The sequence below is a fragment of the Capra hircus genome, chromosome 5 (genome assembly GCF_001704415.2).
Source record: "Capra hircus breed San Clemente chromosome 5, ASM170441v1, whole genome shotgun sequence".
Lineage (NCBI taxonomy): Eukaryota > Metazoa > Chordata > Mammalia > Artiodactyla > Bovidae > Capra > Capra hircus.
Genome location: NC_030812.1, coordinates 10535443 through 10561333, shown reverse-complemented (window position 1 = coordinate 10561333; position 25891 = coordinate 10535443). Strand labels below are relative to the sequence as shown.

General features: G+C 37.3%; 1 protein-coding gene across 2 annotated transcripts in view; it reads right to left on the bottom strand.

The window, feature by feature from the left end:
* The window catches only part of ACSS3 (acyl-CoA synthetase short-chain family member 3), a 165062-nt gene that overhangs the window by 45775 nt on the left and 93396 nt on the right, over positions 1 to 25891 (bottom strand). For both annotated transcript variants that reach the window (XM_013963698.2, XM_018047605.1), the window contains 2 exons: positions 20048 to 20199; positions 7770 to 7873 (listed from right to left, as the gene is read on the bottom strand). In XM_013963698.2, coding sequence (XP_013819152.1) covers positions 7770 to 7873; positions 20048 to 20199 — 256 coding nt within the window. The remainder of the gene's footprint in view (positions 1 to 7769; positions 7874 to 20047; positions 20200 to 25891) is intronic.

The window sequence follows — 25891 nt, the reverse complement described above, 5'->3', positions numbered from 1 at the left end:
ACCTGCAGCTGAATTAGGTAAGAAATGGCTGAATTAATGAAGGCATAAGATAAAACATACGAAGAAAGGGCTCTAATCAACACAGAACAATGAGACTCTGGTCCTAATCTTAACTAGTTGACTCTAAGAAATTAAATTCTCTATGATTAATATTTTCTTTTATGAATTAAGCTCTTATGCTCTAAGTTTTCTTGGGTCTGAACTACCTACAGCCCAGAATGCTAAAAGATGGCCTTTATATTCATGAAAGGTTATTATTCATAGAAATGAAAAGAAGAGAAAAACGTTCATTGAGTGTTAGTATAAGCCAGGAACTTGCTGCATTGTTCATACATATTTCACTTCATTTTAGGATTTCCACGAACCTTTGAGCAAACAGACATGCGGTAGAGATTAAGGACTTGCCAGTGGCTACACAGTAAGTGGCTAAACCAGGATTGCAACAGTCTTATTGCGATTCAGTGTCACTTTTTACTACCCATGTTGCTTGTTCAAGAGAATAGCCACTTTTTGTTTTCTAGTTAGAACTGACAACAAAAGAGGAACTGGGAACTACTACTTCACAGTGCAGAGAATTACATGCAAGAGGGGAAAATCAAATTTCCATACAGGGTTTAGAAACTCTTTTCCTTATAAAGATCTACAAAATCATTACATATTTTCACTCTTTTAGAACGGATTAAATGTGATTCTTGCCAAGGGTAGGACAATTAAAATAGATGATATTTCTAAGATCAAATCAATTTTACATTCTTAATTTCTCAATGTTTAGTCACTAAGGGACTTCCCTGGCAGTCTAGTGGTTAAGACTTCGAATAAAGACAGTATGGGTTTGATTCCCTGTCAGGGAGTTAATATTCCACATGCCTCATGGCCAAAATTAAAAACAAAACAAACAAACAAAAAATAAAACACACAGAAGCAATATTGTAACAAATACACCAAAGACTTTAAAAATGATCCAAAAAGATTATCACTGATATAATAATGGGCATAAATAGAGATTCTAAAAAGCAAGTATACATATCTGAACAGCTTCATGTACAGTAATCATACCTGAAAAAATAACAACATGGATGGACTTCTTCCCACATTATAATGCTATTGAGATGAAAATGTCTGATTCAGTGGCTGCTATTTGACTTGGGATATTCATTTTCAGGTGGATTAACAATCTGTAAACAGTTACTCATTTCAAAAAGAGAAAGCCTCATCATGCCTGTCTAACATTTGACAAAAGATTATTCCTTCCACAAACCAAATTCATGTAGCTTACCTTTAAGCTCATCTACTCAAATTATCAGTAAAAATTATCTACTTTAGACTAATGAAGTCTTGCTCTAAATGAGAAAAAATCCAGTTGCCAGGCAACAAAGACGACATCAAGACAAATTTTCCCCCTCTCACCAGATGAACACTATCACAGCATCTCTAGCTGAATGTTGCCAAGATGACTCTGTGTCTATATGACGGTTCTTCCCAATCACAACTTCTCATGCCAAACTATCTACAATTTCTTTCCCATGAATGAATAAAAAAAGAGATGAATTTACTTTCGATGGTTATGTTGAGAAAAACAAAACTGCATCAGACAGTACTGATTCATTCATATTACTAAAGACTCTTCGCACTCTGCATCATAGGGTATATTCTGGGCAAACCAGTTCATGGGGCAGTGGCCTCGTCTGTTCAGTCAGGCCCAGCTCTCTGAATCCCATAATGCGCATTTCAAAAGTCTAGTGCAATCCATTGTTTTTAAAAATGTAGGCCTATACTTTAACCAAACCCTACAACCACAGCCCAAATTTGATGGGCTCAGAAAATAGTAAGGAAAACCCAGAAAGCAGGGGATGACCGTTTACAAGTATTAAAAACTAGGAAGGCAGCATTTGGTTGTATATAGAAATTTTTCACTTCAAGATCTGCAACAAAAGGAATGTTTGCCAGTGGCTATAGGCACCCAAACCACAGAAAACAGAGTTTTGAATAATTAAAGATAGTGTCATCAAGATCAAATTACCAGGAAGATACTTTTCCTTGCTGTACTGTTAGCCATACAGAGCTTTTTATCTCTTAGCCCTAGGAAGCCATTTTGCAGGAAAACATATAGGATTTTGCATGGGGCCAAGCTAGGTATATTAAGATGGAAGAAAGTCACACATCCAGCACATAGTTGTAACATGGCTTTTCCAAAGGCACGATAACCAGACTCATAAAATTCCCAGTGTAGACTTCCAAGGATGAAGAAAATCCCCTATCACAGACTAAACTCAGGACTACACACTGATAGATCGAAATTCCTCTGCAACAAGTACATCAGTTCAGATGCCTGAAGGTGGAATGTGTGAAAACACAAACATAACAAAGGAAGAGGATAATTCAGAAAAAAGAAAAAAGCACGACAAACTCTGACATTCTGCCTGTCAAGTATCAAGTCACAATGCGTCTACCAAGGAGGAAGGAGACAGTACTACATCTGAGTCTGTATCATAAAGAGCTCTCTCTTTAGGATAACTGTTGTTAAACTACAATGAACAACTCCATTTTGTGGTTTTGATTCTTGCAAATAAAAAGGATTGCTGCCTATAAAAACTCCTGGGCTAATGGATACTCTCCAGATACACCTAATGATAACTGAATCTGGTCAACATAACCAATCTTCGTGGCCCTCAGGAATTATATCCTACTGAAATACTACATAAATAAGGATTACTGGATCAGGCAGCCTTGACATATTTTAATAATATGGTATTAGGATGTATGTGCCTTTAGGATCGATGATTTTGATTTAAGAGCCAGCTTGATTAAAGTTTGCTGGAGCCTGTGGGTCTACTTAAATAAAATCTAGAATTATCAGATTCCTCCTCAAAGGAGGAGGATTTAGGCTATATAAAGAATATATTTATTTTAGAATTAGTTATTGCAATTAAAACTGCAGCAGTTCAAACAGGGAGAGAAACACTGTGATTACTTTAAAATATAAGAACTCAGCAAAGATGGCTCAAGGCAGCTAAAGTAAGGTCAATAACTCCAATCGCCACCAATGTCTCAATCCATTAGGAGACTACCATTTTCTCACTGAAATCCCTCCTAAAGGCTTTAAAAATTCTAGGAGGAAGTTTACTCCTCCATTAAAGTGATGGAAACAAAACAAACAACAAAATCACCCAGTGCTACTCAAGTTGGTGGTCATTACCTCATTTCAATTACTTCATCACTACCCGGCCATCACTTAAAACACTTCCAACGGAAGCTTTGTATCTTCTGATGGAAACCACAGACCTTTGTGCTGCTAGCCCTTCACCAAGCTGCCTCTTATAAAAGCGACTGTGGAACTCAAGCATTCTGCCTTTACAGTCAATACCTCTAACTGACTGATAACAAATGAAAGAACACAGTATTTCTACCTAAAATTAAATAACATAACACAGCAGGATGCCCAACTTTTTTGTTACAATCATTTCCAAGTCAGTGCCACGCGTGCTCCAGCACCTCAGTGCTGTCTGATTCTTTGCCATGAGCGAAGTGGCTGAGCACGCGTGGCCAGGCCTGGAAGTGACTGTGCCACACCTTACAGTAAATAGGGAGGAAGGAGAGAAAGAAGGAAAGAGAGAGGGGCGAGAAGGGGAGGCAGGAAGGAAACAAGGGGGAAAGGAAGGAGGAAACTTCGAAAAGGAGTAAGGTCTACCATGTTTTGGGTTTTAGTAGCTAGTTGCTTACACTAGGTGATTCACTCATAAGGAAAACATTTCCTTCATAGTCATCTTAAGTCAGGAAAAAAAATTCTTGCTGGAGACACAGTGCACTGCATTGAGAGTTCTTTCTTTGTGCTGTTTGATTACTAGAAAAGCTCATCTTAGGACAAAAAATGATCTGCAACAGTACAGTGTTTTATTAGTGATTGTACAACGGAGGATAATGAAGTTCTGGCTGTTTATATTTTTGTGCACACATTATCATATCTTAAGGGAACAATCATCAATTCTCTTAATTTCCCCTTCTCAGATTATGACTGCGACACCTCTGTTTCGCAAAATCCATGTAAAAAAAAAAAAAAAGAAAGAAAAATTCAGCCAATAATCCAGATTCAACCATTTTATGGATAAATTACTGTGAGATAAAGCACCTGGGTAAATGACAATTCATCTACTATCCAGAATTATGAATCATGTAGATACAACTCTCCTATATAAACTAGCAAGACCAATTTCCTTCATGAAAGCATTTCATGTTTACATTATTACAATCCAAAACAAGGGATTAATGCTTCAGTGGTGCTGAACAGTGACAATTCTTTATTAAATGCCCCTACGAGGAGTTGATCTGTTCCTGGATTTTTTTACAGATTAGTTTGCAGTTTAGAATCAGGTGTTATTTAAATCAGACATCAGAGAGTGTTGACATTAACAGATCACAAGAGTCACTAGAAATCTGTTGTTGCTAATAAAAATTTCACTTGAGTAACAAAAAAATTGCTGCTGCTGCTGAGATGCTGAGTCATGTCCAACTCTTTCTGACTCCACAGACTGCACCCCACCAGTCTCCTCTGTCCATGGACTTTTCCAGGCAACAATCCTGGAGTGGGTTGCCATTTGCTACTCTACGGGACCTTCCCAACCCAGTGATCGAACCTGCATCCCTTACATCTCCTGCACTGGGAGGCAGATTCTTCACCACCAGCGCCACCGGGGAAGCCCAACAAAAACAATGCTGTAATATAAACGGATTGACTGCAGAATGCCTTCTTAGAACCCAAGTCACAGGAACCAATCAATTTTCACTCATACGTTTTAGTTACTTAACATATCCCTTTACTAATTCCAAATTATACATCACGGTTTCTTAACAGCTCATTTGTATACATATATTAATGTAATCAGAGAGCAAATTCATAAATTATGCATTGTATCTGAGGCTCATAAAAGTGTATGACTGTATAAAATAATATCAATTTCTAAGTCAATAATAAGAACAACCTTGTAGAAAATTTGAAATTTTAAATAAAGAATAATATTCCTTTGGTGAAAGATTAACCCTCCTCGAAATGTTATCAGGTTTTTACTGACATACCTCTTGGAGAGGTACACACCATTTATTTGATATGCAAAATATTAGGAAACTCATAAATGAGCTAGAAATAAATGTTCTCTTCCCTCTGAGTTAATAATAACCCATAAAGTGTTTACCTTTTCCCCTAGTAATCTGATATCTTAAGAAAGGTGAACAGTTGCAAACATTAAACTTCATTTCTCAATTATTTACAACATATATCATTGAAAATAGTGAACTAATTTCTTTTATGCCAATGAATAAAGATTCTAACTAAATTTTCTGTTAGTTGCAAACACCTGCACCACCTAGGATGAATTTTTTTTAATAATGATCAAAACCACTAAAATAGCTAGTTATCTGAAAGCAAATGTGAAAGTGTAGGTTGCTCAGTCATGTCTGACTCTTTGCAACCCAATAGACTGTAGCTTGCCAGGCTCCTCTGTCCATGGAATTCTCCAGGCAAGAATATTGGAGTGGGCTGTCATTCCCTTCTTCAGAGGACCTTTCCGACCAAGGGATTGAACCTGGATCTTCTGCATTGCAGACAGATTCTTTTTTTTTTTTTTTTTCAAAATCAAAATATGTAAGCCTTCATTCTAGGACCATTTCCAACTTGGTCTTTTTTTAAAAAAAATTATTTATTTTAATTGGAGGCTAATGCAGGCAGATTCTTTACCTGCCATCTAAGCCACCAGGGAAGCGCAGTTAGATACTTACCCACCTACATACCTATCCCTATGTATGTATTTGTGTACTCAATTGGATACAGTATCAAATGCTGTAAAAATAAATAAATGTGGTGGATGGAAAGAATCAGTTATTGTTAGTAGAAATTCACTGTGTTTTCCACAGTAATGAGCAGCCATTAAAAGCTAATTAAGGTGACAGCATCCTGACGTAATGTCGTGATTAATTCCCTCTGAACGATACATTAAAGAAAAACTGCAAACTCACAAGGAACTCAGTACTCACCAGAGACCTCTTATGCTTGTTTCTCAGGCTTCAGTGAGCTTTGCTGTAAGCCTGGATTCACTAACTACATACATCTGCACAGGCTATTATGTGCAAATATCAATAAGAGAAAAGTAAAGGAATCATAATTTTATTCATTAACGCACTGGTTTCCTTCCACAGTCTCCAGCATAGCCACCTTTAATGGAGCCGGGGTGGGGGACAGAACTCTTCTGCAAGTATTTGTGTAAGGTCACTTGTATATTGGAAACAAATTGTATGTTGACCAGGAAAGGAAAACCATCATGGAAAGCAGTCTTAAAGGTAATCAAATATTTCCCTCTTTATGCCCAGGAAAATAACTGTTGGAATTTTCCTGGTGAATAGCCAATGCATTAAGTCTATAGACACTCTTCCATACAGAGCAGTAATTCCTCACTTGTTTTCTATATGTATTCTACACAGAGCATTGCTTTCTCCACATTCAATCTTATCTTTTTTATTTCCCCAATAGTTACAAATCTGAATTTAGATAAGAAATTTCTTCCTTAGCAAATCAAATTAGACAGAACAGAACCTTTCTTTCTGATTTTCATCTTATTTAAAGAATGTGTATTCTTCTCTGATCATTCATTTTATATTTCAAATTACTAAGAATATAGAAAACACAATTCTTCCAAAAGAGCAACATCCAAGAAGATAATACAAAAAGTTTAATTTATCAGAATCAAAGAGTTCCAAAATATTAAACACCAAACTTCAGATTTAGTCTCTCAGTCTTCCAGACTGAGTCATTTTAAAATGAGACCTAATTTTTACTAAGAAATTTTATTATTTTAATTCAAATTTGATGCCCTGCCTAAAATGTTCAGAAGATGCAAATTCTGAAAACACTCATATACAACTGTTGATCTAATTAGTTGAACTAAGTAGGATAGAACTGAAATATATCCATATGAAGGCTACACGGCTCTCATAACTCATAGCTACTTTCAGTGAGCCAAATGGCAAAGCCAGCAAAATCACTACCTTCAGTGACAGGGAAAAGAAATTCCAGATGAACTACTTACTTGCACATAGGTACACAATCATCCCTCAAAAGAAGTTACCAAAGTTTTATTCTATCCACTTAATATGACAAGTTGTTTCCCAAGGATCACTCAGTGGGAGGAAAATAGAGAATAAATAAGTAAATAAATAAATCACACATATAATGATAAGTGTGTTGGAGAAAAATAATTTGTTTGTCGAGTGCTAAGCAGAAGGGATTTAATCCTAAGAAAGGAGCAGAGAAACACAGGAAATTCTAGAAAAGAAACAGAGCTTTAAAAAAGTACTCTTGGAGCAGTTATAGGAAAGCTCGGTTACAGGAAAGCAGAGAGAAGAGAGACAAGCGCTGACGATAATTTCAGTAAGGGTAGATGACAGTGTGGCTGCTGCGGCTCAAAGGCAATCGGAGCGCTGAAGGTGGGATGAATTCAAAGAAAACCTGAGATCTAGTGACTCACCAGATACACGAAACGAGGATGAGAATGCAAACGAGGTCTCAGGGCTTTATATCCAAGGTCAAGAGAATGATAGTATCAGTGTAATTTAAGAAGATTTTTTAACAAAAGGATAATCAATTAATTGCTTACTTCTACTGAAGCCAGAACCACCTGATTGCTGAGTTTGTGCCTGATGGTCACAATTCAGAATTCCCTCCCATCCCTGCAGTGTTTCTCAGCGTTTCTCAATATTTATGGACATGTGTGGAAAATTCTCACCAGTTTGCCACCAGTGGTCTAGTACGGGGACTCTGAAGACCTTTTTGGACCATTCCAGCGTCTCCACATCACATCGTTCCCCAGCCACAAACAGTGTCTTGAACCTGAGTATTAGAGGGAGAGGGAATTGAAATTATTCCTGGAAAATAAACTGAAATAATTTCCGTGTTTGCCTTCTTTTAAACACTGTAGAATCTAATCACATTAATTCTCAGAGGAAACCACTGTAGAATGGTTGTGGAAAGCAGGCATCGTTTGTTTGGACCCAGCATGCTATGCAGCACTAATCCACTTCAGTCGCGTCTGCCTCTTGGCGACTCTATGGACAGCAGCCCGCCAGGGTCCTCTGCCCATGGGATTCTCCAGGTAAGAATACTGGAGTGAGTTGCCATGCACTCCTTCCAGGGGATCTTTACGACCCAGGGCTTGAACCCATGTCTCCTAAGACTCCTGCATTGGCCCCAGTATAACTAAATACATATCACAGCACTGGAGAGAAACACTTGAAAAGCAGAATTCACAGTTACAGCTTTTCAGTTCTGAGAAAAGCAACTGAGTTGATCTTTGTAATATATCTGTCACATTCATCTAATTACCAAAAAATGAAAAATCTTTTCCTCCTTGACATTACCTCTGCTAATTTTAGCTCCAAATTTGATTGCGGTATTCTATTTAAGTCTTTGCACAAAAATATACTCTAGAGTATCAGCTAAGGCAACAAATGTTCTCATAGATATGATGCACTTGCTCCTCCTCATGACCTTCAATCAACATTACTCTGACTACAACATATATTTCTATTTCAAGGGCACATAGGAAAGACAGGTGAAAGGTAGGTGATTTAAAAAGAAATGGCATTGTGGCCTTCCAGGATAAAAAGGCACTTATCAGAAGGAATAAATGATTACTAAGAGATGAACAATCCTTTGCAGGGAACACTATGCCACAGTGTATAAAGGATGAAACAGAAAAAAACAGAACTGCCTTGACACCATTGGTGGTTCACTGAGAGAAAAACTATTTTTTTCTTCCATTCTCAATGCCCCAGTGGCCTGTCAAAACAAAGAAGCTGTGTATGAAAAGCGAATTCACTATCATTAAAATAAAAACATAAATAAATACAAATCAAATGTAAAAACCTGCCTACCCATCCTGTACAACGTAGTATAGCCACAGAAGATTTATCATTCCCTTAACTTATTTCAGAAAAATCTCATGAAGATTCAAATATTCCCACACTACGCTCCACAACTATGGAGCCTCTATGCTGCCTCTGCCACAAACATATATTGCATTCTATAATTACTTGCTTCTTGCTTATTTCTCACAGCTCCTTAGGATCATTCATCTTTATGACATCAATACCAATCAAAATATCTGAGATTTTTAGATACTTAAACTTTACGCAAACTATATATATATTTGCAATTCAAGCAAATATATTACCTAAAACTACCTAAAATTTAGCCAATAAAATATGTATTCACTTATAACTTGCTTGAAATTAAAATCTGGATTATCAATTATGACCTCATCAGACAGAAATGTTATAGCAGGAAGAAATAAATAGTTAACACATTAAGCTATTAAAGTAGGCTAAAATATAACAAAAACTAAAGTTTTAAAGTTTAAAACAAGGTTGATATATCTATAATTTTAGATACTATATAAAAACAAGACAAAATAAGGATATAAATGCCATACTGTTGATTATCTTATGACTGAAAAAATGAATATATTTTAATTGTATCGTATTCAAACTATCAAAACTATTTTTTTAAACTTCTGTGGTTAGGTATATTATACGTTTCTAGAGTAAATGAGGACCAAGTGAAGCCATCTGGAGAGCCAGTCCTGGGCATTGTCACAAAGGAGCTTATAGAACTTTCTAAAGAATTTGGATTTCATCCTGAAGGTGGTGAGAGGTGTGATCACTCACCTAGAGCCAGACATCCTGGAATGTGAAGTTAAGTGGGCCTTAGAAAGCATCACTACGAACAAAGCTAATGGAGGTGATGGAATTACAGTTAAGCTATTTCAAATCCTGAAAGATGATGCTGTGAAAGTGCTGCACTCAATATGCCAGCACATTTGGAAAACTCAGCAGTGGCCACAGGACTGGAAAAGGTCAGTTTTCATTCCAATTCCAAAGAAAGGCAATGCTAAAGAATGCTCAAACTACCGCACAATTGCACTCATCTCACACACTAGTAAAGTAGTGCTCAAAATTCTCCAAGCCAGGCTTCAGCAATACGTGACTGTGAACTTCCAGATGTTCAAGCTGGTTTTAGAAAAGGCAGAGGAACCAGAGATCAAATTGCCAACATCTGCTGGATCATAGAAAAAGGAAGAGAGTTCCAGAAAAACATCTATTTCTGCTTTATTGACTGTGCCAAAGCCTTTGACTATGTGGATCACAATGAACTGCAGTAAATTCTGAAAGAGATGGGAATAACCTGACCTGCCTCTTGAGAAACCTACATGTAGGTCAGGAAGCAACAGTTAGAACTGGATATGGAACAACAGACTGGTTCCAAATAGGAAAAGGAGTACGTCAAGACTGTATATTGTCACCCTGCTTATTTAACTTACATGCAGAGTATATCATGAGAAATGCTGGACTGGAAGAAGCACAAGCTGGAATCAAGATTGCTGGGAGAAATATCAATAACCTCAGATATGCAGATGACACCACCCTTATGGCAGAAAGTGAAGAGGAACTAAAAAGCCTGTTGATGAAAGTAAAACAGGTGAGTGAAAAAGTTGGCTTAAAACTCAACATTCAGAAAAGTAAGATCATGGCATCTGGTCCCATCACTTCATGGGAAATAGATGGGGAAACAGTGGAAACAGGGTCAGACTTTATTTTTTTTGGTGGGGGCGGTTCCCAAATCACTGCAGATGGTGATTGCAGCCATGAAAGTAAAAGATGCTTACTCCTTGGAAGGAAAGTTATGTCCAACTTAGACAGCATATTCAAAAGCAGAGACATTACTTTGCCAAAAAAGGTGAAAGGTTGTTGTTGAATCACGACGCCGGGATTCTTGGCTCCTGGAGGAGAAGAATTCAACCCGGGGCCAGAGACGAGGCTTGATCACTCAGAGCTTTTGTGTAATAAAGTTTTATTAAAGCATAAAGGAGATAGAGAAAGCTTCTGACATAGGCATCAGAAGGGGGCAGAAAGAGTACCCCGCTGCTAGTCTTCAGCTGGATGTTACATAGTCACTAGCAGTCTGTTAATAAAAGAAAGGAATGTCTTAAAACTCAGAATGGCACCAGGCCCCTCACCCATAAGATGCATTTTGGGATAATCTTGGCACCAAATGGTTCATCCTGGGCCATAAAATGATTAACTTGAATCTTGAAGAGGGGCAGATCACCAAACAAATAGTTTCATTTACATAGATTAGAGGAGCAATATCTGAGCATAAACATACTGGTTTGTCAAGTAGGTTCTGAGCCAAGAGGCGGAACCAACTTGAAGACAGAGTTTGGGGTAAATTACATTAGTAATTAGTCATTAGTTTGGGGTAAAGTACATTAGTGTAGCTTAAGATAAACATTTCCATAAGAAAAAGGTATTGGTTATCTCTAGGTTTGAGAATAGTTAACTTCAGGTGAAACCAGGTGTCATTATGGCAACACAGTATTTTAAGAGAAACCTCCTTTTAAATTTGTGTAGAGAAGGAAAAAATATTGCTAGTTTGTTTCCTCCTGCAGCTTAAGAGAGATAAAAATGTCTGACACTTGTAGGCTATTTCCTCTGTTTGGAGACCCTTGGCCTTCCTGCCTATTACCCTCTTAAAGGTCCGTCTAGTCAAGGCTATGGTTTTTCCAGTGGTCATGTATAGATGTGAGAGTTAGACTGTGAAGAAAGCTGAGCACCGAAGAATTGATGCTTTTGAACTGTGGTGTTGGAGATGACTCTTGAGAGTCCCTTGGACTGTAAGGAGATCCAACCAGTCCATTCTAAAGGAGATCAGTCCTGGGTGTTCATTGGAAGGAATGATGCTAAAGCTGAAACTACAATACTTTGGCCACCTCATGCAAAGAGTTGACTCATTGGAAAAGACTCTGATGCTGGGAGGGATTTGGGGCAGGAGGAGAAGGGGATGACAGAGGATGAGATGGCTGGATGGCATCACCGACTCAATGGACATAAGTTTGAGTGAATGCCAGGAGTTAGGGATGGACAGGGAGGCCTGGCATGCTGCAATTTAGGGGTCGCAAAGAGTTGGACACAACTGAGCGACTGAACTGAACTGAACTGAAAGATTTTCAGCAGGAGAGTGGCACAGTGAGATTTTTGGTTTAGGAAGACACCACCAGCAGGAGTGGAGAGGATGGAAAGAAGGTCAGGGCAGGAGGCCCCGGCCCGGGTTTGGGAGGATATTACCATCACAGAGAAGTGGTGAGACCTGAACCCAGGCAGCCCCGGGCAGGGGGCGGGGGGGGGGGGGGGGGGGGATGGAGGTGGGCAGATTATCTGAGAAGTCTGAGCAAGAGGACTTATCACCACTGACAACTCCCATTTCCTTGAAAAGCCTTTTAGAAATATTTGTATGTCATTGGAAGAAAAACCAATACATAAACAAACGCCAAACCCAAACTTTAAAATACCTGATCCTAAATCAAAGTAACATTCAAGAAAACAGGATTAGAAGGAAAGCACAGGTATCCATGATGAATCGTAGAAGCAAAAAAGCCTGAATTAAAAGGTCTACTATTCACTGTTTGGGGCTGCCTCAAACCCTGGTAGCTCAGACAGTACAGCATCTGCCTATAATGCGGGAGACCAGGGTTCGATCCCCGGGTCGGGAAGAGCCCCTGAAGAAGGAAATGGCAATCCACTCCTGGAAAAGCCCATGGACTGAGGAGCCTGGTAGGCTACAGCCCATGAGGTCTCAAAGCATTGGACACGACTGAGTGACTTCACTTTCCTTTCCTTTCAAACCATACTTACAAACAGACACCTTTAATGACTGATCACGGATACTTGCTTCACAGTTTAGATTAACTTTACAGAATCATTTTGCTGTTGTATAATAATACAGGAAATTTGAAGAACAGAAAGAACACATACAGGTATATGTCCATACTAGGATTTCTGCTGTATTTTTGCCATTTATGACTATAGGAGGTTTCAAGCATGGTTTTCTTACTAACCAACGGAGCAGTTAGTTTTTGTATTTCACTGAAAGTGTAGTCATATTCACCAGCATAGTGTACTTTTCTACCTTCTTTCTTTGTAATAACATGTGTAACAGAATTTATTAGTCTCAAATTTTTCTTTAAGAGCAGAAGTAAATATCCAACTGTCTGATGTCTGAAAAAAAGAATAATATGCATTTAGATAATTTATATTAAAATTTATAAAATGAATATGTTTGGCTGAGTCTAATGCTATAGGCAAAGAACAACGAAAAGGAAGTACTTTATGGACATCAGAGACCACATTTCCATCATCTATCAAGCCATAGATTTCTTCAAAAAGCTCTACCAATCCAGATAATCATGTCTTTAGTTGATATATGAAACTTAAGAACTAGAATTTCAATGGTATTTAGTAATGAAAATGTAATGTAAAATACAGTCATTTAAAAATGTTATCACACAATACAAAATAATCTTTTGCTAATCAAGGGGCAACTCATACCTTGATATTACCATCATTTTTTAACTTTTAATTAATTTTTTGGCTTTTTTCCCCTAGCCAAGTAAACTTCAACTAACTTAATTAATTGATTATAATAATAAAAAAATCATGCATAGCATTGATTCCTTATTTCATTATAAATTTCAGCCTTATGTATCTTTAAACTTATTATTTAATATTATGGTTTTATATTATAATTCTATTGTCTTTTTATCTTCTAAGTATACATTAGTATCATCATGATGGCAATCTTCATAATGGTACTAATAAGCAAAATGGAAAGGCATGATATTCAACACACAATAGTAAAAGTGGTGTCTGCCTTCTCTGCAAGTCAGAAAAAATCCCCTCCATTTTCATTAAAATCACCTTAGTATTTACCAGAAGCAGAGGTAAAATTTGGGGCTCACTGGTAATTTAGGGACTTCCATAGTGGTTCAGATGGTAAAGAGTCTGCTTGCAATGCAGGAGACCTGGGTTCAATCCCTGGGTTGGAAGAATCCCCTGGAGAAGGGAACGGCAAGCTACTCCAGTATTTCTTGCCTAACATCAAATAGCATAGATGATCTCTTCTCCCTAAATACACTGGAAACTATCTATCTATATTTGTATTAAAATTCCTAAAACTGCCCCAAAGTTACTATTTTTATCAATTACCAACTTCAAATTATATAATGAGCATAAACACACTATAAATAAAGATAAAATTCAAGAATAAGACATGACTGACAGAACAATTTAAAATCTTTTAATAAATATTTAATCCAGTATTATTTAACTCCTAATTTCTCATAATAAACAAAACCATACTACATAATTTTATATTTTTAAAACCAAATGATTATTTAGTATAAATCTATAATGGAAAGACAAATTATAATTTAAAGATAAACTCAAGCCTAAGGGCAAGAGTTGTATTCTTATTTTTTAAAGGAGATTTAGTTCTTTAGGTTTGCAAAAAAGGAATGCTAACATTTTGGACATGAGTTTGAGTGAACTCCGCAAGTTGGTGATGGACAGGGAGGCCTGGCATGCTGTGATTCATGGGGTCGCAAACACGACTGAGCAACTGAACTGAACTGAACATTTTCCAACACTGAAATTTCTCATTAATGACCTTGCCACTATTTTATTAATTTTACAAACAGATGAATGCCCATTTTAAAAATTCAAAAATATATTTTTATTTAAAAATTTATAAAAGTGAAAATTTGCCATGTTCACAGTTATTTGGACTCTCTGGAGAGAAAATTTACTCATATTCATTATATACATCCTGTCTCTGCACTGTACAATATGGTAGCTACTAACTATCTCTGGCTATTTAAAATGTAGTTAAAATTGAAAAAAATTAAAAATATCAATTTCTTCACAGTAGTAACCCTTTGTCAAGAGTTCAGTAGCGACAGGTTGCTAGTAGTTACTACGCTGTAGATATCAGTTTTCCTGGATAGGGCTGCCCTAGATTGGTATAGAGTAATTCAGTATACGAGAGATACTCTGATGATGTCAACACATGGGAAGATGAACCTACTTCCAAATGCGTAACACTAAAAGCATAAACAAATGACAATATACAGTACCCAGAGTAGAAAAAATGGAGAGAGATGAATGGGAATGAGACCTATACATCTTTCCTCATTTCTATATAAAACCAAGCACAATTCAACACTCAAACGAAGTTGAAAATTAACCAATAAGGGAAACAGTAAAATGGTATTGTTGTTAAATTAACTTTATTCCAAAATACATAGGAAGCTGTATAGTAATGGATAAAAAGCCAAAGCGAAATTATGGTGAAGAATTTTTGGTATTAAAGTATAAGCAGAAGAAAACTAAAATGAATATTTTCTTTCAAGGGCCATAAACTACCAAACAAGGGAAAACTGCTCTTCACTTGTGCCAACATAGGTTAAATAAAATATATCATTTCAGTAATGCCTCATCAACTTCTAGTTCACACAACAGAACATCACTATTTTTTACATCAATGTCCCAGTGGTTATCTCCAACATTTTCCTCCATTCTGTTTTCTCCCCACTAGAAAATTCAAATAAGCTTTCGAAAAAACTCTTCATCATTTTATTACTGTTATTTTGGCTTCTGTTCAAACAGAACTGATTCTTCCCTCCACGTCTCTTAACTGTCCTTGCAGATTTTTTATTTTGTCTCTCTGTTTTGCATTCTGAGTAATTTCCTCAGTAATATCCTATAATTTAACAGAGTCTTTCATCGTGTCCATTTATTTATTTAGTTTACACTATCCACTATGGTTTTCTATTGTTTCATATCCAAGTTTAATCATTTTACATAAAAGTTATTAGTTTATGACTGATTATCCTTAAAATACTTTTTTTCAAGTTTGATTTGACTACATTACAAAAATAAGGTTAACTGGAATGAATCCACATTGTGTTGATTTCAATAGCATTAGAGTTCTTCATGTATTTAGAATTTTATTTTCCACAGCCGTTTCAAAATAGAAGTTCTGTGTTGTCATTTGTCTCTCTGCTATGCTCACCTTCTCTGTTCAACAGGTTTGTGACATCTAATACCATAATGATGGTTCAGAATTATTCATCCTCAGTGATACTTGGGATATCACAGATCCTATTCCAGGATAGCAGATGGGCAGTTTGGTTAGTCTCTGATTGCTGGGCTGTCCTTTGTCTCATTCAGACCCCTGGACCAATGTCTGCTATAAGTCACAGTCCCAGAAAACAATTGGCAGTCATCATTATCAGCCACCTTTTCTGAGTGGTGTGTTAACACCCCAGCCCATCCTCAATCACTGAGCAAACTCTGACTCCATACGGAGTACAAGGCAACACTGAGTCCCTGTTACTCTGCCAACGCCTGCCTGTAGCAAGCCTCTGGCTCCAGCCACCCTTGCCATTTTGCCACTCTAATCCATTTCTAGTCCACAGAAAAGTTTGTTTTTCAGCTCAGCGCTGATGCTCTGCTTCTTCTTTTTCATATTAACTCTCATTGCTATGTAATTGGAAAAGAAAGGCTACATCAAAGTATGAGGTACTGCACTATCTTGAATGGAAATCCCAGCACAGATTATTTTTCTAACTTTACTAAAATTGAACTAGATCATGGTGGGAAAAAATCACTATGATGTATGAAAAAGAGCAGTAAATTAGAAAGCAGATGATAATAATAGCTAAGACAGTCTATGTTAAAAACAGTTCCAAGTGCTCTGCATGAATTATGTACCTTCTATTTTCATTATATTCTTGCACTAGTTCACACACACAAAAAAAAGAACAGAGAGACTAACATAACTTTCTGAAGGTCACATAGTCAATAAGTGGTAGATTTGAACCCAGGGAGTCTAATTCCATAGTCAGAATCCAAATTACCATACAGTACTGCCTAGCCCAGCTTTTGCCTTATAGTAGCTTTGTAATCCTGGGAATGTTATTTCACCTCTTTGTGGCAAAGTTTTCTCTACTGTGAAATGAAATGATTTCACTAGACGATATCTTACCTATTTTTCCAAACTCTTAGTTGTCTGATAAAATAACTTACAGTTCTGGTTAGTTACCTATTTCAGAGTACCCTCTTAAATTTAGGGGAACATCTTGAAATTTATTTTAAAACAACCTTTGATGAGCTATGTAACATTTATTTTTATTTATTTATTTTATATTATTATTTTTACTTTACAATATTGTATTGGTTTTGCCATACATCAACATGAATCCACCACAGGTGTACACATGTTCCCAATTCCGAACCCCCCTCCCCCCTCCCCCTCAACACCATCCCTCCAGGTCATCCCAGTACACCAGCCCCAAGCATCCTGCACCCTGCATCGAACCTAGACTGGCAACCTTTGATGAGCTATGTAACATTTAAAAAGAAAATACCGTCACAAAACGTTCTGTAAAAGGAGAGAAGCAACCTGCAAATAAATCATGAGGCTGCAATTATAATGTCTAAGAAATGTCCACTCTGTAAGTCGGCATGAAATTGTCTTGAACATGAATATAAACTTGAAGGTATAGTTGTATGAGAAGACGTGGGTTCTGGCTTTCATTCTGCCTCGAATCCAAACAGCTTTTTTTGAACCTCGGTTGCCTACAGTAAGACAGCTGGATTTTGGAGGTCTCTTCTAACATTCTCTTAGTCCACAAGTCAGTATCTATCCAAGTAGGTCAGTGAAGGTAATATTCATATAGACTATAAATATATAAAAAGGAAAAGCTGCATTTATCCCATGAATGACAAAAATCCGTAGGTCAAGTTAGTCCCCTAACTTACTTTTCACAGGAAGTGTTACGCTCATGGTATTTAGTTAGGAGTGTAGGCTCAAGTTAGATCACCTGAAACTCCAACACTTTGGCCACCTCATGTGAAGAGTTGACTCATTGGAAAAGACTCTGATGCTGGGAGGGATTGGGGGCAGGAGGAGAAGGGGACGACAGAGGATGAGATGGCTGGATGGCATCACCGACTCGATGGACGTGAGTTTGGGTGAACTCCGGGAGTCGGTGATGGACAGGGAGGCCTGGCGTGCTGCGATTCATGGGGTCACAAAGAGTTGTAAACGACTGAGTGACTGAACTGAACTGAACTGAAGAAGTCACTTAACTTCTGGCCCTAACCTTCCTTACCTGTAAGATGAGAATAATCACAATTCCTACTTATTTTGATAACCAGTGAGACAACAAACTATGACTGCTTATGCCTAGCACATAGTAGGTGATCAGCAAGTGTTTGCCTTTCTTAATAGTAGTCATTTGAGTAATTGAGGCTGTTTTAGAGTCTGCATTCATAAATAGATACTTAAACCACAGGTTCACATCATCATGAATAACTTAAATGCCTAAAGACAAAGGGGCATGACCAGGGGAGTTTATTGCAATTTCTCCTACATTAAAATCTCATGGACTAAAATCTCATACTCTGTGTCTATACCTATTAGTTTGAAAGAGTTGGTATTTTGGTATTGATATTCATTCAATACCAAATGAACACCTATTAAATCTGATATTTAATAGATGTTCATTTATTGGTGATTTAATAGGTATTCATTTGGTTTTATTTGACACTTTATACTTCAGGCAAATTAGAAATAGTTTCTTGCCTTTACAGTAAAGGATATCATCTGACCCATGGAACAAATGGGAAAAGATGATGTAGCAAACAACAGACTTTAGCTTGATCGTCACACGCCTCCATGCCCTGTAATCAGAATGCATTTGTCAGAGAAGGGACGCTACAAGAACCAGGTCACTATTTCTTCAAAAGCCCTGGAATTGTGTTAAGACATGGATACTATATACAGCCTCAGATGTTTTTACCAAAACCTATGTTTCTCTTCTTTTACTGAAATGGAGTAAACTATATCACAATGTAGTAAATAAAGTGAATAGAAATACAATAAAAGATTATTTTATGAACACACTGTATGCTCATTTATGAACATTTAATGTAAATCCAGATCCCTTTTTTTTTTCCCAAAAAGAAACAAATGAACCAAATCACTGACCCTGCCCAAATTGAAATCTTCTTGCTTACATCTGCAACTGCTATACAGTGTCTGTTTTAACCCTTTCTTTGGGCCCTAGCAGCACAAAATTCATAACATCTGGCATTTAATTTAAAAATTTCAAATTGACTTAATTTAAAACCAATTTTAACTTGAAGAAACTACAAAATCCTTTTAGTTTATGATAGCAGTGACCTATTTCAGAAAGGTTCAATGAGAACTGATGCTGGAAACTGCCTTGAAGATGCAAATTGCTATAATTATCTCTGAATGTACATATCATTAAGCTAAAATGAATGGCAATAAACCAGCACAAAAGTATCTATTCTGAGCACATTATTACAAAACAACAGGAAAATAATTTCCTTCACTCTTTTAACATAGGTAATTTGAACTATAATTTGTACATTTTATCTTTATAAGTAAAATTAAGTATTTTCCCTCTATTTAGACTATTTTCAAAAGGTAGATATTATATATATACATATACATTTATATATATGTACATTTGCATGCTAAGTTGCTTCAGTCTGTCCGACCTTTTGTTACCCTATGGACTGTAGCCCGCCAGGCTCCTCTGTGCATGGGATTCTCCAGGCAAGAGTACTGGAGTGGGATGCCAAGACCTCCTCCAGGGGATCTTCCTGACCCCGGGGTCAAACCTGTGTCTCTTATGTTTCCTGCGTCTCTTATGCTTCCTCTGGGTTCTTTACTACCAGAGAGAGTGGGGCTTCCCAGGTGGTGCCGTGGTAAAGAACTAGATTACAAACACACATACATATACATACATGTATAAATCACATACATATGATGTATGTATACATACATACACATTATCTCCTTCTGCTTTAAGGAAAATATAAGCAGAGTAGTTTTAAAAGGAGAACTATTCTGAGAAAATCTGAACAGAAATAAACAGGACATGGTATTAAAAAATCTTCACAGTATAGCTAAATTTCCAATTCTTTCAAAAATACATTTAGAACAGCCATTCTTAACATTCAGAACCTCTGACTTTTTCCATAATGGTACTACCGTGCTAGAAAAAATATACAGTGTTCAGTTATTCACTGTGATTGCAGTTTTTAATGTAATTTGCCCTGTGCATCCCAAGTTCACCTTGTCAGAGAGTACTGCCTCCCCAAGGCTGCCCCAGGGTCCTGTTGACGGATTGCTCTGATTGCAGTCGGCGCCGTGAACAAAGCAGCCACTCCATGCTCCGCGAGCACACGGAAATAGGCTCCAGCATCTGGTGTCCCCACGGGCTTCCCCTACAACGAGATTCATTCAAAATGTCACCAGAGAAAATGTCTCCTATTTCATCGACTGTTCAATACTTACACATTTAACATAGCAATATTAATAAAATAGGGATCTAACGTATCTTAGTTTTAATATGTTCTATCATAAATAAACAAAATGCCCAGGCATCAGACAAGCGATTTGCTCCAATACTATATATCCTAAAAGCTTTTCAAACTGCAACTTTTCCTTTCTTAGTTTTGAAACATAAAGGACTAGAAATACATATATATATAATTCAAAGCAATAAAACAGTCTTCTATTTTCCAAGCAATTAAATATATTGTTTTGTCTGGCAGACTCAATGAGAAATGTGGTTACTATGAATTTCTAACATTACGCATTTTTCATGATCTCCATTAAAAATGACAACAGCAAGTCTCAAAATATATGAGAAGACAGAAAAACCCGGAATCACAGTGATTTCTCAGCAATGACCTTTTCAATTAAATGTCTCACTTCAAGAAAACCAGTTTCTAAGAATTAAAAAAAAAATCTAATAAGATATCTCAAAATGTAGGTTTTCCACAGCCTCAAAATGACATTATGCATGTTCAACAGATAATCCACTCACAAAAACCTAACAATCTTTATGGATTATGCAATTCAAAAGGACACAAAACATTTTTAACTGAAAATGAGCATGGCATAAATAAATCAGTAATTCTGTAAAAAATCAAAGGATCCCATAAAATCTATGTTGGCCCAACTATATTCCCTCATTCCTCAATCCATTCTCATCACTGGTACTTCTCTCTTTGTTTCTGAAGTCAGGTCCTGGAATGTTTATATGTATATAATGTATATTTCACAGTCAAATCCTTTTCAAAGTGGTTGAGATAAATAGGTGTCCTATTTTGGACCATTTCTTGAAAACTGAAGAGCATATGAGCATCCTATGGACCTTATATCCTGGAAAACACACTTGGGAAACACTGAGCTATGGTAAGCAAAGAAAAGAAGAGAAAAAGAAAGGAGGAGGGAGGGAGGAAGGAAGGAAGGAAAGAATTTGCTAGAAGCCAACTTAGAGGTCTCCTCAAACAATAAAGGAGTAGATGATGATATGACATTTATCATAGATATGATGTGATAGCCATTTAATAATTTTGATTCACTATCCGCTTCTAATTGGATCTCTCCTAGGGTACTATTTAGTTTTTACATATTTTTTAAAGTTACTCTCAATATTCTTTAATATAGTTATATTTTCCTTTCTTTAATTACCTCTTTATTATATTCTGTTACTTCTCCTTTTGCTCTTTAAATACCAAAGATACTTCTTGCAATTAGAAATTCATTTTTATTATCACAACTACCCTGGAAACCTGCTTTTAATTTATTTCACTACCATCCTACACAGGTCAACACATTGACATAGTAGAAAAAGCTGCCAAATACATTTTGGCAACTCATGTATGTAATGTAACTTCTACCTATTGAAGGCATGGGCATATCAGCACCAACTTTATTATTTCTCACCAAGGGCGGTAAAGATTTGACTTTTGTTTCTTCAGTCTGTCTTAGGCACAGATCACCGGGGGAGGTAGATTGTAACCTTGGAAACTTCACCTCACCCCCATAGAAATGATTTTTCAACTGACCTTACACAATTGACTTGCCCTGTCAATGCTGCCGTTTTCTTGTCTGCAAAATAAGAATAAATCGCTTTTCCAATAAGTCTTTGATAAGCTAAAAGCACTGAGATAATATTTTAAAGTGGTTTGACCTCTACTGAAGAAGGTTATTTTATAGGCAATTTGAGCTGAATTCCACTACTGTGCCAGGGTCACAAGACGATGATAATATACTCACTGAAGAGACACTAGTCATAAGGAAAATGCTACGCCACAGTGACTGCCTACACACAGGACACGATTCGCTGTGTTTCACAGCACCTTCAAATTAATTATATCTAAGGATAATGAAAAAATAGTTTCTTAGAAATAACAGTTTAAAACTGTCCCATATTGTTATAGATAATAAATTCTGATCCTGCATCAAACAAAATTCCATCAATATTATATTTATTAAGCATAAAAAATGATGATAACATGTCATTACAATTAGGATATGAATGGAAGTGCTGAGTAAAAGCTCACACTTTTTTGTAAGTTAGTTGAACTACTAAAGGTTCAGTTATCTTGCATTAGATTGTCTATTCCTCAGAAGAACATGAGACAATAAGTGATATTTTTTTATTATGGAATTCAAATTCGTTCAGCCGCTCAGTCATGTCCGACTCTTTGCAACCCCATGGACTGCAACATGCCAGGCTTCCCTCTTCATCACTCACTCCCAGAGCTTTCTCAAACTCATGTCCACTGGGTTGGTGATGCCATCCAACCATCTCATCCTCTGTCATTCCCTTCTCCTCCTGCCCTCAATCTTGCCTAGCAGCAGGGTCTTTTCAAAAGAGTCAGTTCTTTGCATCAGGTGACCAAAGTATTGGAGTTTCAGCTTCAGCATCAGTCCTTCCAATGAATATTCAGGATTGATTTCCTTTAGGATGGACTGGTTGGATCTCCTTGCAGTCCAAGGGACTCTCAAGAATCTTCTCCAACACCACAGTTCAAAAGCATCAATTCTTCAGCAATCCGCTTTCTTTACAGTCCAACTCTCACATCCACACACAACTACTGGAAAAACCATAGCTTTGATTAGATGGACCTTTGTTGGCAAAGTAATGTCTCTGCTTTTTAGTATGCTGTATAGGTTGGTCATAGATTTTCTTCCAAGGAGCAAGCATCTTTTAACTTCATAGCTGCAGTCAACATCTGCAGTGATTTTGGAGCCCCTCCCCTAAAAAAGTCTCTTATTGTTTCCATTGTTTCCCCATCTATATGCCATGAAGAGATGGGACTGAATGCCATGATCTTGGTTTTCTGAATGTCGAGTTTTAAGCCAGCTTTTTCACTCTCCTCTTTCACTTTTATCAAGAAGCTCTTTTGTTCTTCTTCACTTTCTGCCATAAGTGTGGTATCATCTGCATATCTGAGGTTATTTCTATGTCTCCCAGCAATCTTGATTCCAGCTTGTGCTTCATCCAGCCAGCATTTTGCATGATGTACTCTGCATATAAGCTAAACAAGCAGGGTGACAATATACAGCCTTGACGTACTCCTTCCCAGATTTGAAACCAGTCTGTTTTTCCATGTACAGTTCTAACTGTTGCTTCTTGATCTGCATACAGATTTCTCAGGAGGCAGGTAAGGTGGTCTAGTATTCCCATCGCTTTAAGAATTTTGCATAGTTTGTTGTGATCCACACAGTCCAAGGCTTTGGCGTGGTCAATAAAGTAGATGTTTTTCTGGAACTCTCTTGCTTTTTTGATGATCCAGCGGATGTTGGCAACTTGATCTTTGGTTCCTCTGCCTTTTCTAAAACCAGCTTGAACATTTGGAAGTTCACAGTTCACATACTATTGAAGTCTGATTTGGAGAATTTTGAGCATTACTTTGCTACCGTGTGAGATGAGTGCAATTGTGCGGTAGTTTGAGCATTCTTTGTCATTGCCTTTCTTTGGGATTGGAATGGAATGAAAACTAACCTTTTCCAGTCCTGTGGCCACTGCTGAGTTTTCCAAATGTGCTGGCATATTGAGTGCAGCACTTTCACAGCATCATCTTTCAGGATTTGAAATAGCTCAACTGGAATTCTATCACCTTCATTAGCTTTGTTTGCAGTGATGCTTCCTAAGGCCTGCTTGACTTCACACTCCAGGATGCCAGGGTCTAGATGAGTGATCACACCATTGTGTTTATCTGGGTCATGAAGATCTTTTTTGTATAGTTCTTCTGTGTATTCTTGCCACCTCTCCTTAGTATCTTCTGCTTCTGTTAGGTCCTTATCATTTCTGTCCTTTACTGTGCCCATCTTTGCATGAAATGTTCTCTTGGTGTCTCTCATTTTCTTGAAGAGATCTAGAGATCTCTTTCCCATTCTATTGTTTTCATCTATTTCTTTGCATTGATCACTGAGGAACGCTTTCTTATCTCTCCTTGCTCTTCTTTGGAACTCTGCATTCAAATGGGTATACCTTTCCTTTTCTCCTTTGCCTGTCAGTATCAATATCACTTCAGTCACTCAGTCGTGTCTGACTCTGCAACCCCATGGACTGCAGCATGCCAGGCTTCCCTGTCCATTACCAACTCCTGGAGTTTACTCAAACTCATGTCCATTGAGTCCATGATGCTATCTAATCCTCTCATCCTCTGTTGGCCTCTTCTCCTCCTGCCTTCAATCTTTCCCAGCAATAGGGTCTTTTCAAATGCGTCAGCTCTTCACATCAGGTGGCCAATAATTGGAGTTTCAGCTTCAAAGTCAGTCCTTCCAGTGAATACCCAGGACTGATTTCCTTTAGGATGGACTGGGTGGATCTCCTTGCAGTCCAAGGGACTCTCAAGAGTCTTCTCCAACACCACAGTTCAAAACCATCAGTTCTTTGGCGCTCAGCTTTCTTTATAGTCCAACTGTCACATCCATACATGACTGGAAAAACCACAGCTTTGACTAGACAGAACTTGTTGGCAAAGTAATGTCTCTGCTTTTTAATATGCTGTCTAGGTTGGTCATAACTTTTCTTCCAAGGAGTTAAGCATCTTTTTATTTCATGGCTGCAGTCACCTTTGCCTTTAGCTTCTCTTTTTTTTTGTCAGCTATTTGTAAGGTTATCCTTCTCAGATAATCATTTTGCCTTTTTGCATTTCTTTCTCTTGGGGATGGTCTTGATCCCTGCCTCCTGTACAATGTCACGAACCTCCGTCCATAGTTCTTCAGGCACTCTGTCTATCAGATCTAATCCCTTAAATCTATTTGTCACTTTCATTGCATAATCGTAAGGGATTTGATTTAGGTCATACCTGAATGGTCTAGTGGTTTTCCCTACTTTCTTCAATTTAAGCCTGAATTTTGCAATAAGGAGTTCATGATCATGAATTCTTTATTTCAGAATTACTTTAGTATTTATGAATTTATTTATTTTCTTAAAGCTTCTATTCAGTCTCAAATCTTGATATAAATATGTTATATCAAAGAAATTATTGTTTCCCAAAACAGCCTGCTGATTTACATAAACATTAGGTTCTGAATGATATAACAGCTCAGCAAATACAACACAGCACAAAATAAGACCTGTCATCAGAAACCATTGTTGCATACAATCATAATACATTAGACCATGCTAACATATTCATTAATTTAATAAATATTTATTGGTCATCTACAATGAGCTAGATACTCTTCAAAATCCTAGGAATAATTCTTTGAACAAGCCAGGAACGGTCCTGCTCTAAAGGAACTTATACTCTAGTAATTATGGGGGGTTAGGGAGGACACAGTGCCTCAGATGGTAAGGAATCCACCTGCCATGTAGGACATATGGGTTTAATCCCTAGGTTGGGAAGATCCCCTGGAGAAGAGAATGGCTACCCACTTCAGTAGCCAGAGGAGCCTGGACAGGTCGGAAGGCTTCAGTCCATGAGGTTGCAAAGAGTCAGACATGACTGAATGACTAACATCTTCACTTTCATGTAGTAATACTATTAAAAATTACATAGTAGGTGCTGTAAGCTATTTTGTGTCTAATAATGGAAACAACCATCGTAATAAACATAGGACCCGTATGTCTTCAGCACTAGTAGCTTCAGAAAACTGAAGCAAAGC